General features: G+C 39.1%; 1 protein-coding gene across 1 annotated transcript in view; it reads right to left on the reverse strand.

Annotated features, from left to right (window-relative positions):
- Positions 1-241: 241 nt before the first annotated feature.
- Positions 242-14,708, reverse strand: part of LOC134542925 (uncharacterized) — a 33,137-nt gene continuing 18,670 nt past the window's right edge. Inside the window, exons 2-4 of the mRNA XM_063387517.1 lie at positions 12,976-13,094; positions 7,780-7,920; positions 242-4,477 (exon numbers count right to left, since the gene is read on the reverse strand). Of these exons, the coding sequence (XP_063243587.1) occupies positions 4,278-4,477; positions 7,780-7,920; positions 12,976-13,063 (429 nt within the window). The 5' untranslated portion in view covers positions 13,064-13,094 and the 3' untranslated portion in view covers positions 242-4,277. The remainder of the gene's footprint in view (positions 4,478-7,779; positions 7,921-12,975; positions 13,095-14,708) is intronic.

The following is a 14,708-nucleotide window of genomic DNA, read 5'->3' on the forward strand; positions in this document are numbered from 1 at the left end:
TAAAATATGATAGTGAATAAGAGTAGAATGATTTACGATCTTCATTAACAACAATCATTATCCATTTCACTCTTATACACTCAATAGTAAACTAGCCTTAAGACTTTTTTACTTCCATGTTCGGCTTCCTGTTGTTTAAGTATGTACGACCTAACATAATTTTTGTATTAAAGGTAATCAATTTTTGACTCATCACACAAGAACAGTTTTTGCATTCTTTGTCAAAGATGAAAAACGTAAAAATGATTCAAAAATATCTTTATACAAAATAAATAGTTACAACATATACGAGGCAACAAGATTTGTACAAATAATTTACATTTTATGGGAACATTAATACAACACCACACCGCAATACAACTTGTGACAATTGCAAATATAACATTTCGAGAGTTCTTATAAGCAAAATAACACCAGAAAGCAGAAAGTGTAATTTACATTGAAAAGCCACAAAATAAATTATATTACAGCCAATAAGTTTAAAAATAAGAATTAATTTAATATGCATTAATTGTTTTTCTACGGTACACCATATCATGTTACCAAAAAAATACTTATAAGCTTATACACGATTCATTGCAAAACTTATTTTGTTTAAAGAGTGAGGATTGGCCAAAATTTAAACTTTAGATTTTTTTCCCAATAGGTAAAAACTCTCTGAAAACGAATTTTGTGTGCACAAAATAAATCAACCACAGGTACAAGACTATAATTATTATAATTTACCTGTACCTGCTGCTGGATATTTAAATGTGTTAGTTATCAACTATATATGTAGGTATATGTTTAATAAAACTTAATATTTTATGCAGCATCGTGCATTTATTTTTGATTTCGATTCTTTCTCTAAAATATCAGTGTTATATGGATTCATCTAGGTACTAGTTTATAAATTAATTTCAACCATAATACATCCATTTATTATAAACACCACATTATTTTTAAACTGTCTTAAAAAAGTATTTTTTTTTACAATCAATTGAATTTGAGTTCATAACCTGTCTTTAGAAAAGGTTTCTTACAGTAATATACATTCAGTTTATTTCACTGGGAATTGTTTTTTTTTTGACATGTCGGAGTCACGAGAAAATAATTGAAATTTATTATATTTATGAATGAAAACAACATAGTACGAAATAATACATTGTTTTGAAAATAAGCATACTTATATTATTTTGAAACAAATATAATCACCAGCAAAATTTTATTTGTAACCAAAAAAAAAATAAAAAATAATATTCTTTTACGCAAGGTGACATTACGTAAAACTTTGTAACAAACCATTAAATATCTAGCCTAGTTTCAAAACTTTTAAACACATTGAAGCAGCTATATGAAAATCCTTAATAAATTAAAACAATGAATAAACACTAAATAATAATCAGCCAATATATTATGGGTAAACTTGTGGGCGATGTGGCAGTGATTTTGCAGGATCAAATTAATATTAACGTCTTCATACAGTTATAATAGTTGAAACTTAATACATAATATTTAATAATTCATGATGCATAAGAGACCCACAAGTTAAAATAATGTAGTTTATATACAAGAAAAGTTTACACTGATCTGAAGACCATGTAGGCTACGGCACAAAGCCATGGAAACCAGCACAATATCGTGGCAAATATAGAGCTACAATTACATTATACGCTGGGATCGTTCCAAAAACAAATACGCTAGAGACTTAAACCAAACAGAACATTTTATTTTTTTAAAACCGACCAAAGAGGCAATATAAACCAGACGGAGCTTGTGTGCTATGTACATAAGTGTTTACAAAATATATGTGCGTAGCACTTTCCGCTTAACTTTTCCGGGAAATATTCTGGGATTTAAAACTATCAGCTGCACTTTTTTTTCGTGCTTTTATTTGCCTCCAAAAGGCCAACGCTACAAAATTAAATAAATAAAAGTGTTTCAGCTATGTGCTAGAAAATATACATGCAAACAAATTTTTTTTTTAAAAGATGGTGGTGTTGACACACTATTGTGACGTTACGCTACCTCTGTTTTAAATAACTCCGTGTAAAACCGACGACAACGAATTTACAATGAGATAAATGAGAGTACATTTTTAACCCGTATCTTTTCAATAGTTATTATAAATTCCTATTTAAGTGACGCATATCTTTAACAAGGTTACTTTTCACTTTCTCGCTTGTATTGTTCGATTTTAAGTCAGGATGACGGATGACTCACGTATTCAGTATTTCGTAACTAGTGAAACGCCTATGTTTAGCCTCTTTTAAACTAATTTATTCGAGTCTTTGTAAGACAAATTACGTACACAATTTCAATCTTTGCTAGGAATTAAAAATCCATCGAATCGTTTTGACGATCTACGTTCTGAAACCATCTTTTCAGGTGTTGTATTTAAATATTTTTCTTTGTTTTCGTAAGCTAACATTCCTTTAATATAAGCCTATGAGAAACATAATTTTAAAATTATTCTTTCAAGCTGCATTTTTTTTTACTAACTAACTAAGGATGGTTTCTAACTTAATAAACAATATTTTAACTCTGTACAGCTCAAACGTTTACAGACAAGAATAACCTAAAATATTAACACTATAAAGTTCTCACGGTAAGTGAAATACTACAGATCCCTAGTTTCCGAATTGTGATCATTAAGCGTGATTACGTGATGAAAATGCACGCAGAACGTAAGTGCAACACACTAAAATCATGACCCTTACAAGCTCTCCCTTGAAAGTATCAAATCTTGTGCCACTTTACATTACTAATATGCATCTCTGAAACGCACACTGCCAAGCTCGATTTTTCTCAATAAGACGAAAGTCTTTAACTGTCACGTTAAAGTTTAACTTGCTACGTGATCCATCGTCATCCCGGCCGTAGACCCCTTGTCCCAGGTCGCCGAGAGACACCTCTCTCCCAACTCACTCGTTCTCACTCGTTCTCACTCTTGACAGTATAAGAGCGAGCTGTCTAACTGTCCCAACTCGAACGAGAGAAGCCGGGATGAGAGTTCGAGCGGAAATGCGCACTCGTTACAAACGCTGGTCCACTTTTCGCACTTTTCGGCAGCGTTGTATGTTTATCAAGCGTAAACCATACCCTTAGGTTATGAATGAGACTAGATTTAAGTGAAACGTATTTATATACCGCAGCAGTCGATATTGTAACGTGAAATGAGTAATTGGCTATCTAAAATGGTTTTAGGTTCATAAAACTCAATTTTTTTTTGGTGTGTCGAGATAAAAAATCTTTCAAAAGAGATATTGGTCAAATGAGATATTTTTTTTCACATATCTTTTAGAGTTCTGAAGGACGTTTTAACTCTGGCCAAATAATATTCAAATATAAAAGATAACGTTGACAAGTTGACAAGTTTTTTGTTGAGAGTACAGCCAATGAATGGTAAACGTTCCATCTTGTTCGAGACTGAGAATTAGTTTGTTTAGAAATTGGACTGTGACTGGACTGTCAAAGAGCCAGAGTGTGCGAGAGGAAAAGTGTAAGAGTACGAATGCGAGTGAGTGACAAGTCTCTAGCGTATTTAACTCCCCCCCCCCCCCCCCCCACCAAATCCTTCTTCAACATCATTCACCGACCAAACGTGAGACCAACCGTTGGCGCCAAATCGAGACGCAATTAAGTAGATGAACCTCAAAGTTCACGAAACAGAGTGCAGACGCCCGAACAATCTCGACCTTTTTTTTTTTTTTTTTTGTGGAATGCTTGTGCTTTAGGTTAATTTTGGTTAAGCCATGTCAGGTAAACAGACGTAAAAGCTAACCCTAATTCTAGTTGCAAAGCAAAAACACCAGAAAAAAAATTTAGTGCATCGCTCGAACTTAAGTTTTTTTCTTTCTTTTATCCATGCTCGTTTTTTTCCATCAACGATACACGCCTGCCCACAGTTCTATGAATCTTTGGCTTAACGTTTAAGATGGCCGCCTGGTTCGGCTGCTTAACGTTCAAGATTTCTTAAATGAGTCCTATCAAGAATGAAATTTGATTAAAAATGTTTTACAATACTACCGATATAAGGTTAGTTTTACAGTTTAGTTTTCACGGACGATTTTTAAGTACGAACAATTAAGTACACGGTACTGTAAGTAATGTAGGAGTGTATCTGTAATGTTCGACTTTTTTAATATAAACTATGGGGTGAACGTTGAAACGCCCCACAGAGGCAGAAAGGCACGAAACCCGAGGGTTGAAAACTGCACGCCAACTCGCCCGCAGGCGGCCAACCTCGGGTGGAGAGGGAATCTCCGTGCGCCCGAGCGGGTTCGCGCGAACGGCCGCTAGGGGCGCGCCAGCAGCAGCGCGGGCAGAAGCGCGGGCGACAGCAGCGCGGCGCGGCGGCCGGGCGCAGAGTTGCAGCCGTCCTCGAAGCACTGGCACACCACCTCGCTGTGGTCGTCGTCGTCGTATCTGTAGCACGCGTGCGGGCTCTTCTCCCAGCCGCAGGAGCGGATCACCCTCGTGTTGCTGACCTCCTGCACTGCGCTCACACACACACACACAACACACACACATTCATACAGATTACACTTCTTTAGACACGGTTCATGATAACATTTCTGCACGCGACGTTAAGTTATTGCTAGAGACAGGAAAAATTCGCGAATTCAAATCCCTAAAGGATAAGACTCCACGATCCTCTATGCACACGTGCACATTACATCTGCTGATTGGTTACCGACTCGTAACACCTGCTGACTGGAATGATCGTGATTCGCTAATTCTTCTGTTAAAAGATTTTTCATTGGCCCAAGAGTCCTTCAGATAAACTGTGGCCCAATCACTGCAGCAAAATAATGTCAAAAGTATTTGGACTCCATCCTATCGCGAAATGAATCCGCGAATTTTACAGGTCTCTAGTTATTGCGCCTTACGTAGTTCATAAACCAGAACTCCATAATGTGGTTGCTTAACATTTTGTGCTTCTTGCGTTGTTTATAAACCAGGCTTTATTGTTTACAACGTAAAGATCGTTGAAACAAATACACTATAAAAAAAAGACAGCTATGCTATCGACACAGGCGAGCACGCGACAAATGATATGTTGGCATGGTGTTAAAAATTTTTTATATGTGTGTAACATCTTAACCACGGTGTACGGCATTCGGTGGGACTATTTTCGTGAATATGCGACGGAAATGTGTAACAGGAAGTAGGGAGAAGAGAGAGAAAGGAGAGAGAGCCGTTCACCGTTCGTTCCGCTAACACGCGAATACGTGTTATGATAATACATAGTTATTTTTATAGAGCGTGTATTGATAAATAAGTTCTGTAAATGATGTTATAATTTGAGGTTCTTTCAATGCAAAACAATTTATCATTTTTAAAATTGGTACATAACTAATGAATTAATTATAAAAACAAATGATATCCTTAATAATAATTGGCTGAATCGATAAGATTTTGTTAATTATTTTTTTGTATTTACAGGAATGGGTAAATCAAGCTAAATGTAAATGTGAGAATACTGACAGAGCGACTGGAGGAGTAAAGAAAAAAAAAAGTGCTCGTAACAGGGATTTTGCTCGTTATCGAGATTAAATGTTACACATCACTGGCGAGACTGAAAGAATCGCTTACTGTTTTTTTTAATTAGCCGATAGTTAAAAATGTATTTTATAATCTTGCGGCAAAAAATTTTGGCTTTTATTTTGAAAATAATAAGCACCGGAGGTTTATTTAACTAACGAATTTAAAAACAGATTGTCATTTTAATGTTGGTAATCTAAATTTAAACACATGCAATGATAAAGCTGCACACACAATCTTCCATCTACATAACTGGCGTTGACAATAAAAGCAAGACTTGCCGCACTAAAATCATAACAAACCTGTCCTGTGTTGGTTTCTAGTGCGTGTGGTTGAAGTCGCACAGACATACAGTTTCCCTATGAAAGAATTTCTCAGTTTCAATGGTATATTGTAACAGTTTGATTTAGAATATTCACAACAAATTTTACATCAATTTGAAGGCAAACTGGCCTATGTTATTTGCAAATACTCAATATGTTTACCTTTAGTTACACGGCAAACATCCTACACTTTGGTAAACAAGTCCGGAGTTATGGAAGCAATAGCAATAGCAATGTCACAATCCTGGCATATCATTAGGTTTCTGCGGAAACGTAGACGCAATCTTTCATGAAGACCCAAAGGGGGAAAAAATCGCATGGCGTTATGTCAGGTGAACGAAGAAGTCAGCGAAAAATAGCTCTGTCGTCTCGACCATTACAACCAATCCAACGGTCAGGGGCTTCAAACGTTCAACCACTCTCGTACAAAGAGATTCCGATGGGGCAGGGCTCCATCCTGTTGCCAAATAAAGTTTACAAGTTCACCCTTTACTAATTACGCTCAGGCGTCGCAATTTTGCGTAGGTGGCGCTGCAAGCGAGAAAACAACAAAGCAGTACTCGCGCAGGCGCTTATCTGAAACTGTTTTGAGTTACTATTTTAATTGTGGCCTTGAACCAACTGTCTACAACGCATACAGTTGATAGTAATTATAATTTATAACTGGGACATATTGACATGACGACGTCTAATAAATCTATGAACGCCAGCTGCACGCACGAAAAAGTGCCCCGTTACGCTGTGTCCCGTTACGCTCATTGTACGCTTGCGCCGTATCTATCTCTCTTCCACTCGATTGGAACAACCATCGATTTGACTTTTTCGAGGCACATTAAACTTGAAACACTCCCATTCGTTTCCTAAGTTTCCTATCATCGTCTTATCCTTAACAGAATTGGAAGAAGTTAAATAGCAAACATGTACAAAAGTTATAGTTAAAATAATCTCTTCGTTAAAGTAATAAACATATTTGAATTAATGAGTGCAAATAAAAGTAAATTTATCAATTAAATTGTAGATTTCATTTCACTCCTCCTTTGTGTCCATACAAAATAGTGATAATTCAATAAAAATGATTCAATTTTATACATTAAAGTATGCAATAATTTCATCAATGTTTTGTAATGGAGTTGTCACGTTAAACTATCGTCCGTAAACCGACTTTACACACAATAATTTTTTTTTTTTTTTTTTGGACATTCTGTATTTCTGAAATATTTTCGCCCGAGGACGATGATATATGTACGTCCCGTTTCTGCGGGCGCCCCGTTGCCAAAGAGGCGCAGCTGCGTGCTCGTAACCCGCGTCCAGAAATAGAGAGGAGGGGGGAAACCGTCCAGATCCGCGCCACGTCACATTGGCTGCGGTCGTCGGACGCTCGGCATCGCTGGAGCGTCGTGACGCGCTCGCCTTTCACACCGGGAACGGTTTCGGTAGGAAAGCCTAAGATTCGTTGACCCCCAATCAGTCAACTAAACACATCTGGAGTTCACGGCTCGCCCGTGTAGCTTCGCGCCCGAAAAATAAACACACAATTTTGCGAGATTTGATACATTTTCACGATTTTTAACAGAAAATACTAAAAATGAAGACCTCCTAAAGTATTTTCTTACACCACCTTGGATTTGATGCTATAATTATTTATTTTTTTGACTAAGGGAATTTTAAGTGAGTCTATAAAAAAAATTGAAATCCAGGACAATCACAATCGAATGGCAACGATACTTCAAAAAACCGCGGTTACATACATTGGAAAAATAAAACAGAACTGAACGTTAAATCAGGTCGCCGTTCTAAATCAACATCTCTCTTTTTTATGATCGCCCTCCCGAAAGAAAAAATAATTATTGTGATAATTTTGTTTAACACACCTAACCTAACTTTTACTTTTAAAAAATCTGAAGGTGCACAAAAGAGGGGCGCGTCTCACCTGTCTGCACCATCTTCCTGCAGAAGAACTCTGTGCCCTTGCCGTCGTCGGGGCAGTCCTTGAGGTACGAGGTGCCCTTAGACAGGTCGTCGCAGCCCTCTTCCCGCACGGAGTTGCACTGGTAGCACTGGATGGCGGAGGCTGCGAACCACACCACCACGTCATCATCCACGTCAACCCACCACGTCAACCCACCACGTCAACCCACCACGTCAACCCACCACGTCAACCCACCACGTCAACCCACCACGTCAACCCACCACGTCAACCCACCACGTCAACCCACCACGTCAACCCACCACGTCAACCCACCACGTCAACCCACCACGTCAACCCACCACGTCAACCCACCACGTCAACCCACCACGTCACCCACCACGTCATCCACCACGTCATCCAGCACGTCACCCACCACGTCACCCACCACGTCACCCACAATGCAATCCGTTACGTCATCTACCGCGTCATCCACCACGTAATCCAAAACGTCATCCGGCACGTCATCCGCCACGTTGAGTCGTACTTACACATTTCTTGTTTCTTTATCTACAACTATTATTCCACTATTTATGCAAGCATTGACATTTTGGGTTCTGAAGCAAATTTTGGTCACCAATTATGTACTATTATTAAAAAAAATTCAAATACTGCCATATCTTGTAAATATGATTCAGATTTATGGCTTTATTTTGGTTTTGTTTTTGTGCAATGAAGAATCGAGTCAGTTAAGAAGTTGAAGTCCACTGTTTGGTAACTGGACAACAATGCAAATCGTTACTTTTTAAAGGATAATATTCTATTAGTTTTATTTAACATCTTCACGTAGTGGGTATTTTAAAACTAACATGCTACCAACACTTCCTAAAAATAATTTGCGTTAAACTTCATTGGAACCAAAATTGTTTTGCTGTCCAGATAGGAAAGAGGGTAGAGGGTCGTTCTCAACTTTTACTTCAACTTCAAGTATTATAAGTTCAAAGATTCCACACCACTCCTTTCTTTCTTACTAACATCCAGTAAAGAGTTTTTTTTTGTGCCAAAAAAAGTGTGTACTTTCAATCATTGCTTTCAGTAAAACATTGGTCGCACACATGCACAGAGATCCAGGTGGTGCAAAACTTTTTATTTTTCTTTCTGATTTATTTGTGCTACACGTTACCTTATGTTTGTAAACGTTCGAACAAATATTCATAATAGTCATTCTCCCAGTTCTCAAAGCTGGGTTACACGTCCAAAGTCGCTTCATTAATCTCGTTTTTAAAATATTTCGTCATAAAAATCTGGAATCGGCAAAGAAAACCCATTAAGACTCTGCTTTGTCCATCAGTTGTGTTTATTGCAATTAGTACTGCGGATGTTCAACTATGTAAAGTTTAAAAATTACTTTTTGTATTCAAGAAAACTCAGAATTAAAACTTTTGCTTGAGATCTTGCATCCTGTTCACTCGCTAAAAGTTCGCTTTCTTTGTTTCTATATCTGCGTTATGAATACAACTTTACTTATACCGTCACATTTTCGTACTATTTCTTTATAACAAATTAATATTACCCGAAAATAATCCATTATGGCTTTTAAAAAGCCGCGCTTTGAGATCTAATTGGCGCTGTGAAGTGTTGAAACCGTCAGTTTTTTTTCTCGGTAAATTACGGACAAATAAAAAACTGCTTTCGCATTAAAATAAAAATAACAATTCTGACCATACGGGATGCCAAGCGTTAAATAATTTTGGCCTTTAACAAACATTTATTACAGGAAGCCCTCCAGCATGTCAAAAACTAGCAATTATTATTAAACTGTTGTATTAAAAAACTTTTCACGTGAAAGTATAGGACATTCACCCAAATAACGAGCGCTAAACCTTTTGTCACGCGAAACGTTTTGGGATTAAAATACAAGGACGCTGCTTCATGTCCCATAGTTATACGCATCGCGACTCCGAAGAGTGCCGTGCTTGTAAAGGCGACTGTAGACTTGATGAGTGTGTGGGTGTCGCCCTTAGCAGTTCCTTACGGCTGTCTAAACACCAAAATAGAGTCAATACTTATCTTTACTAGAGAATTTGGAATCATGCAATGAAGTATGTCTACAATTATATTTATTGTAAGTTAAAAAAGCAGCTATGGAAATTTATAAACACAATATTTTTTTCCATCAAGGTTCTACACCACTATGAAAAAAATTCATAACTACTACGTATCTACGTAAATTTACGGATTCGTATATTTAAGGATAATGAATTTGCTAACTTTCAATATGAAATCACAAAAATAATGAAGCCAAATATTATTTTGAACCTACGCCATTAATTGTTTGCACTGCTTGTAAGATAAAACCTGAAATTCTATAACAATACAGTTGCGACATTTCGAGAACCGTCATCATTGGCAATCTCTGACAAACAGTGTAAACCACCCATGGCATGTGTCCAAAAGAATGTTTTAATTCAATTTTCCCCATTACAAGTAACCTACAAAGAAAGTCATAAATACCATGCTAAAAATTAAAAAAAAAAAAAACTCTTACAAATGATTAAGTTAAAAAAAAAAAACATTCCAATTGCGTGCATGTTTACCTTATTTGCAACAAAACTCAACTTAAAAGTCGAAATGCTGCTTAAATTCTATGAAACTTTAGTTAACTTGAATTATGAAAAACACTTCGTTTATTTGAGGTAGATTCTACGTTTAAAAAATCGTAAATTTAAAGTAATTTTTAACAGTGTCGCAGCTGTGTGGTGGAAACAAGAGAGCATAAGTGCAAAACAAGACCACCTACTATTTTTTTTTAACAAAACGACTCTAAAGAAAGACTAATCCTCAGCGGGCAACAACACAACAAGACTCATGCTAGTGTCGCCTCATCGCGGATACGAACTGTCAGATATTTATGGGTATGAGCCGACATATACCTCAAGTATGATCTGACATACCTGAGGGTAAAAGCTGACAAATCTGAGGATACGAGCTGAATAACATGAGGGAACGAGCTGACTAACCTGATTATACGAGCTGACTAACCTGAGGATACGAGCTGACTAACCTGGGGATACGAGCTGACTAACCTGAGAGTACGAGCTGACTAACCTGAGGGTACGAGCTGACTAACCTGAGGGTACGAGCTGACTAACCTGAGGGTACGAGCTGACTAACCTGAGGGTACGAGCTGACTAACCTGAGGGTACGAGCTGACTAACCTGAGGGTACGAGCTGACTAACCTTATGGTACGAGCTGACTAACCTTATGGTACGAGCTGACTAACCTTATGGTACGAGCTGACTAACCTGAGGGTACGAGCTGACTAACCTGAGGGTACGAGCTGACTAACCTGAGGGTACGAGCTGACTAACCTGAGGGTACGAGCTGACTAACCTGAGGGTACGAGCTGACTAACCTGAGGGTACGAGCTGACTAACCTGAGGGTACGAGCTGACTAACCTGAGGGTACGAGCTGACTAACCTGAGGGTACGAGTTGACTAACCTGAGGGTACGAGCTGACTAACCTGAGGGTACGAGCTGACTAACCTGAGGGTACGAGCTGACTAACCTGAGGGTACGAGCTGACTAACCTGAGGGTACGAGCTGACTAACCTGAGGGTACGAGCTGACTAACCTGAGGGTACGAGCTGACTAACCTGAGGGTACGAGCTGACTAACCTGAGGGTACGAGCTGACTAACCTGAGGGTACGAGCTGACTAACCTGAGGGTACGAGCTGACTAACCTGAGGGTACGAGCTGACTAACCTGAGGGTACGAGCTGACTAACCTGAGGGTACGAGCTGACTAACCTGAGGGTACGAGCTGACTAACCTGAGGGTACGAGCTGACTAACCTGAGGGTACGAGCTGACTAACCTGAGGGTACGAGCTGACTAACCTGAGGGTACGAGCTGACTAACCTTATGGTACGAGCTGACTAACCTGAGGGTACGAGCTGACTAACCTGAGGGTACGAGCTGACTAACCTGAGGGTACGAGCTGACTAACCTGAGGGTACGAGCTGACTAACCTGAGGGTACGAGCTGACTAACCTGAGGGTACGAGCTGACTAACCTGAGGGTACGAGCTGACTAACCTGAGGGTACGAGCTGACTAACCTGAGGGTACGAGCTGACTAACCTTATGGTACGAGCTGACTAACCTTATGGTACGAGCTGACTAACCTTATGGTACGAGCTGACTAACCTGAGGGTACGAGCTGACTAACCTGAGGGTACGAGCTGACTAACCTGAGGGTACGAGCTGACTAACCTGAGGGTACGAGCTGACTAACCTGAGGGTACGAGCTGACTAACCTTATGGTACGAGCTGACTAACCTGAGGGTACGAGCTGACTAACCTGAGGGTACGAGCTGACTAACCTTATGGTACGAGCTGACTAACCTGAGGGTACGAGCTGACTAACCTGAGGGTACGAGCTGACTAACCTTATGGTACGAGCTGACTAACCTGAGGGTACGAGCTGACTAACCTGAGGGTACGAGCTGACTAACCTGAGGGTACGAGCTGACTAACCTGAGGGTACGAGCTGACTAACCTGAGGGTACGAGCTGACTAACCTTATGGTACGAGCTGACTAACCTGAGGGTACGAGCTGACTAACCTGAGGGTACGAGCTGACTAACCTGAGGGTACGAGCTGACTAACATGAGGGTACGAGCTGACTAACCTGAGGGTACGAGCTGACTAACCTGAGGGTACGAGCTGACTAACCTTATGGTACGAGCTGACTAACCTGAGGGTACGAGCTGACTAACCTGAGGGTACGAGCTGACTAACCTGAGGGTACGAGCTGACTAACCTTATGGTACGAGCTGACTAACCTGAGGGTACGAGCTGACTAACCTTATGGTACGAGCTGACTAACCTGAGGGTACGAGCTGACTAACCTGAGGGTACGAGCTGACTAACCTGAGGGTACGAGCTGACTAACCTGAGGGTACGAGCTGACTAACCTTATGGTACGAGCTGACTAACCTGAGGGTACGAGCTGACTAACCTGAGGGTACGAGCTGACTAACCTGAGGGTACGAGCTGACTAACCTGAGGGTACGAGCTGACTAACCTCAGGGTACGAGCTGACTAACCTCAGGGTACGAGCTGACTAACCTCAGGGTACGAGCTGACTAACCTCAGGGTACGAGCTGACTAACCTCAGGGTACGAGCTGACTAACCTTATGGTACGAGTTGACTAACCTGAGGGTACGAGCTGACAGATCCCGGCGAGCATGCACAGAAGTAGCAGAAGCAGCTCCGGGAGTCGTTCGCTCGTCGCTGGCAACATTTTTTTTCTGTGCACGGTCTTTACTAATCACCTGCAACAAAGTTAAGGCAACGATTCATACTTTAAAAGACACTCCGAAACATCATTACTACCATAAATTACTAAGCTAGAACTAATTTTTGTCCACAGGTTTGTAAATAAATATACAAACTTTCTAATGAACGCGATATCAAATCTCTTCAAAAAAAATTCGCTAAAATACTGTAACTAAACACTTTCATACATAGAAACATACACTGCGTTTAGACGAAAATTCTTTAAATAACATATGGTATTAGCGCATCAAAATAACTTAGGCTGACTTAAATAAGCCTGTCACAGTTAGATACCAAGACACGAATATGGACATGATGTTAGGTAAAGAAGGTATTTAGAATGCTGTAAAATGTTGAATGCTTAATGAGTATGACAATAGGAGTTTATTCATATATTAAAATAATTAATTTATTAAAATCAAGTGAAGAAGCGGGGAGAACTAATTATTCAAACTGACCTTGTTCGCCTGGTTCTACCTTCTACAACTTCTGCAACTGAACAGTAAAATGGCTTCGTGTTACTGCAAGTAAAGCCATCTAGTGGCGGGCCTTCTAGTTCACAGGAGGGGGGGAGGAGGTTGATGTGTGAAAGGTGCAGAAATGGTCTGTAGGCTTGTGTGCGTTTTTTAACACCTGGTTTCGGAACGGAGCTTTTACAATACGGGTGTGCATAACAAAAATCCCGGTGCGCAAATATTTATAATACACAGGGAGGATAAATTGAAATTTATTCAAAATAAATGTAAAAACAAAAAAAGAAAGAAAACAATGCTACGTATTATAATATATGTTTTTTATCCCTAATTTTAGGATACAAATTACTATTATTATTATTATTATTATTATTATTATTATTATGTTATAATTAATCATATTCACACAAAATTATAAAATTGGTTATGAAGTACAGATATTACTAAACTTTTAGATAATTTTTTATGTGTAACATCTTAGTTCTCGGTATACGGTTTTTGATGGGAGTAATCTCGTGAATGGAACGGAAGTCGCATGGAACGGAAATGGGTAACCACGGTGCTGCCATCTGGGGAGGGTGTTGTGAACCGCAGTTCATAAAACCAAAGGAATAATTTATAGTATTAACTGATCATTAATTTCAGTAAAATTGGCAGTACATAATAAAAAAATTGTCGAAAATTAGGTTCGAAACCAGGGTTTAATGTTTTTACACATTTTTATTGCTTACATTGGAACAGTTTCATTGTATGGTTTATAATTTCGATCTGTTAATCAAATGATTCAATAGTCGACGTAGCTGTTCCGGCAGCGAATTATAGTGGTGGGTGCGGAAACTACGTGTGATTCGCGGCAACAAATGTAGTTGAAAAAACAATTTTGTTACTCTTATCGAAATCGGCATTATTTTGAAAAATTCTGCGTTAAAGTTCGTGTCAGAATTTTGTATTATAACGGTATATTTTCAACATGAGAACATATGTAATTATTCTTAACCGTGGTTAGATGTTACACATCTATGGCGAGTATTGAAAATCTCGCTCACTTTTTTGACGTGACAACGTCTAATAAATCGATGAAAGCCGGCTGCACGCACGAAAAAATGTCCCGTTACACTGTGTCCCGTTACGCTCATT

This window comes from Bacillus rossius (assembly GCF_032445375.1).
Source record: "Bacillus rossius redtenbacheri isolate Brsri chromosome 9 unlocalized genomic scaffold, Brsri_v3 Brsri_v3_scf9_2, whole genome shotgun sequence".
NCBI lineage: Eukaryota > Metazoa > Arthropoda > Insecta > Phasmatodea > Bacillidae > Bacillus > Bacillus rossius.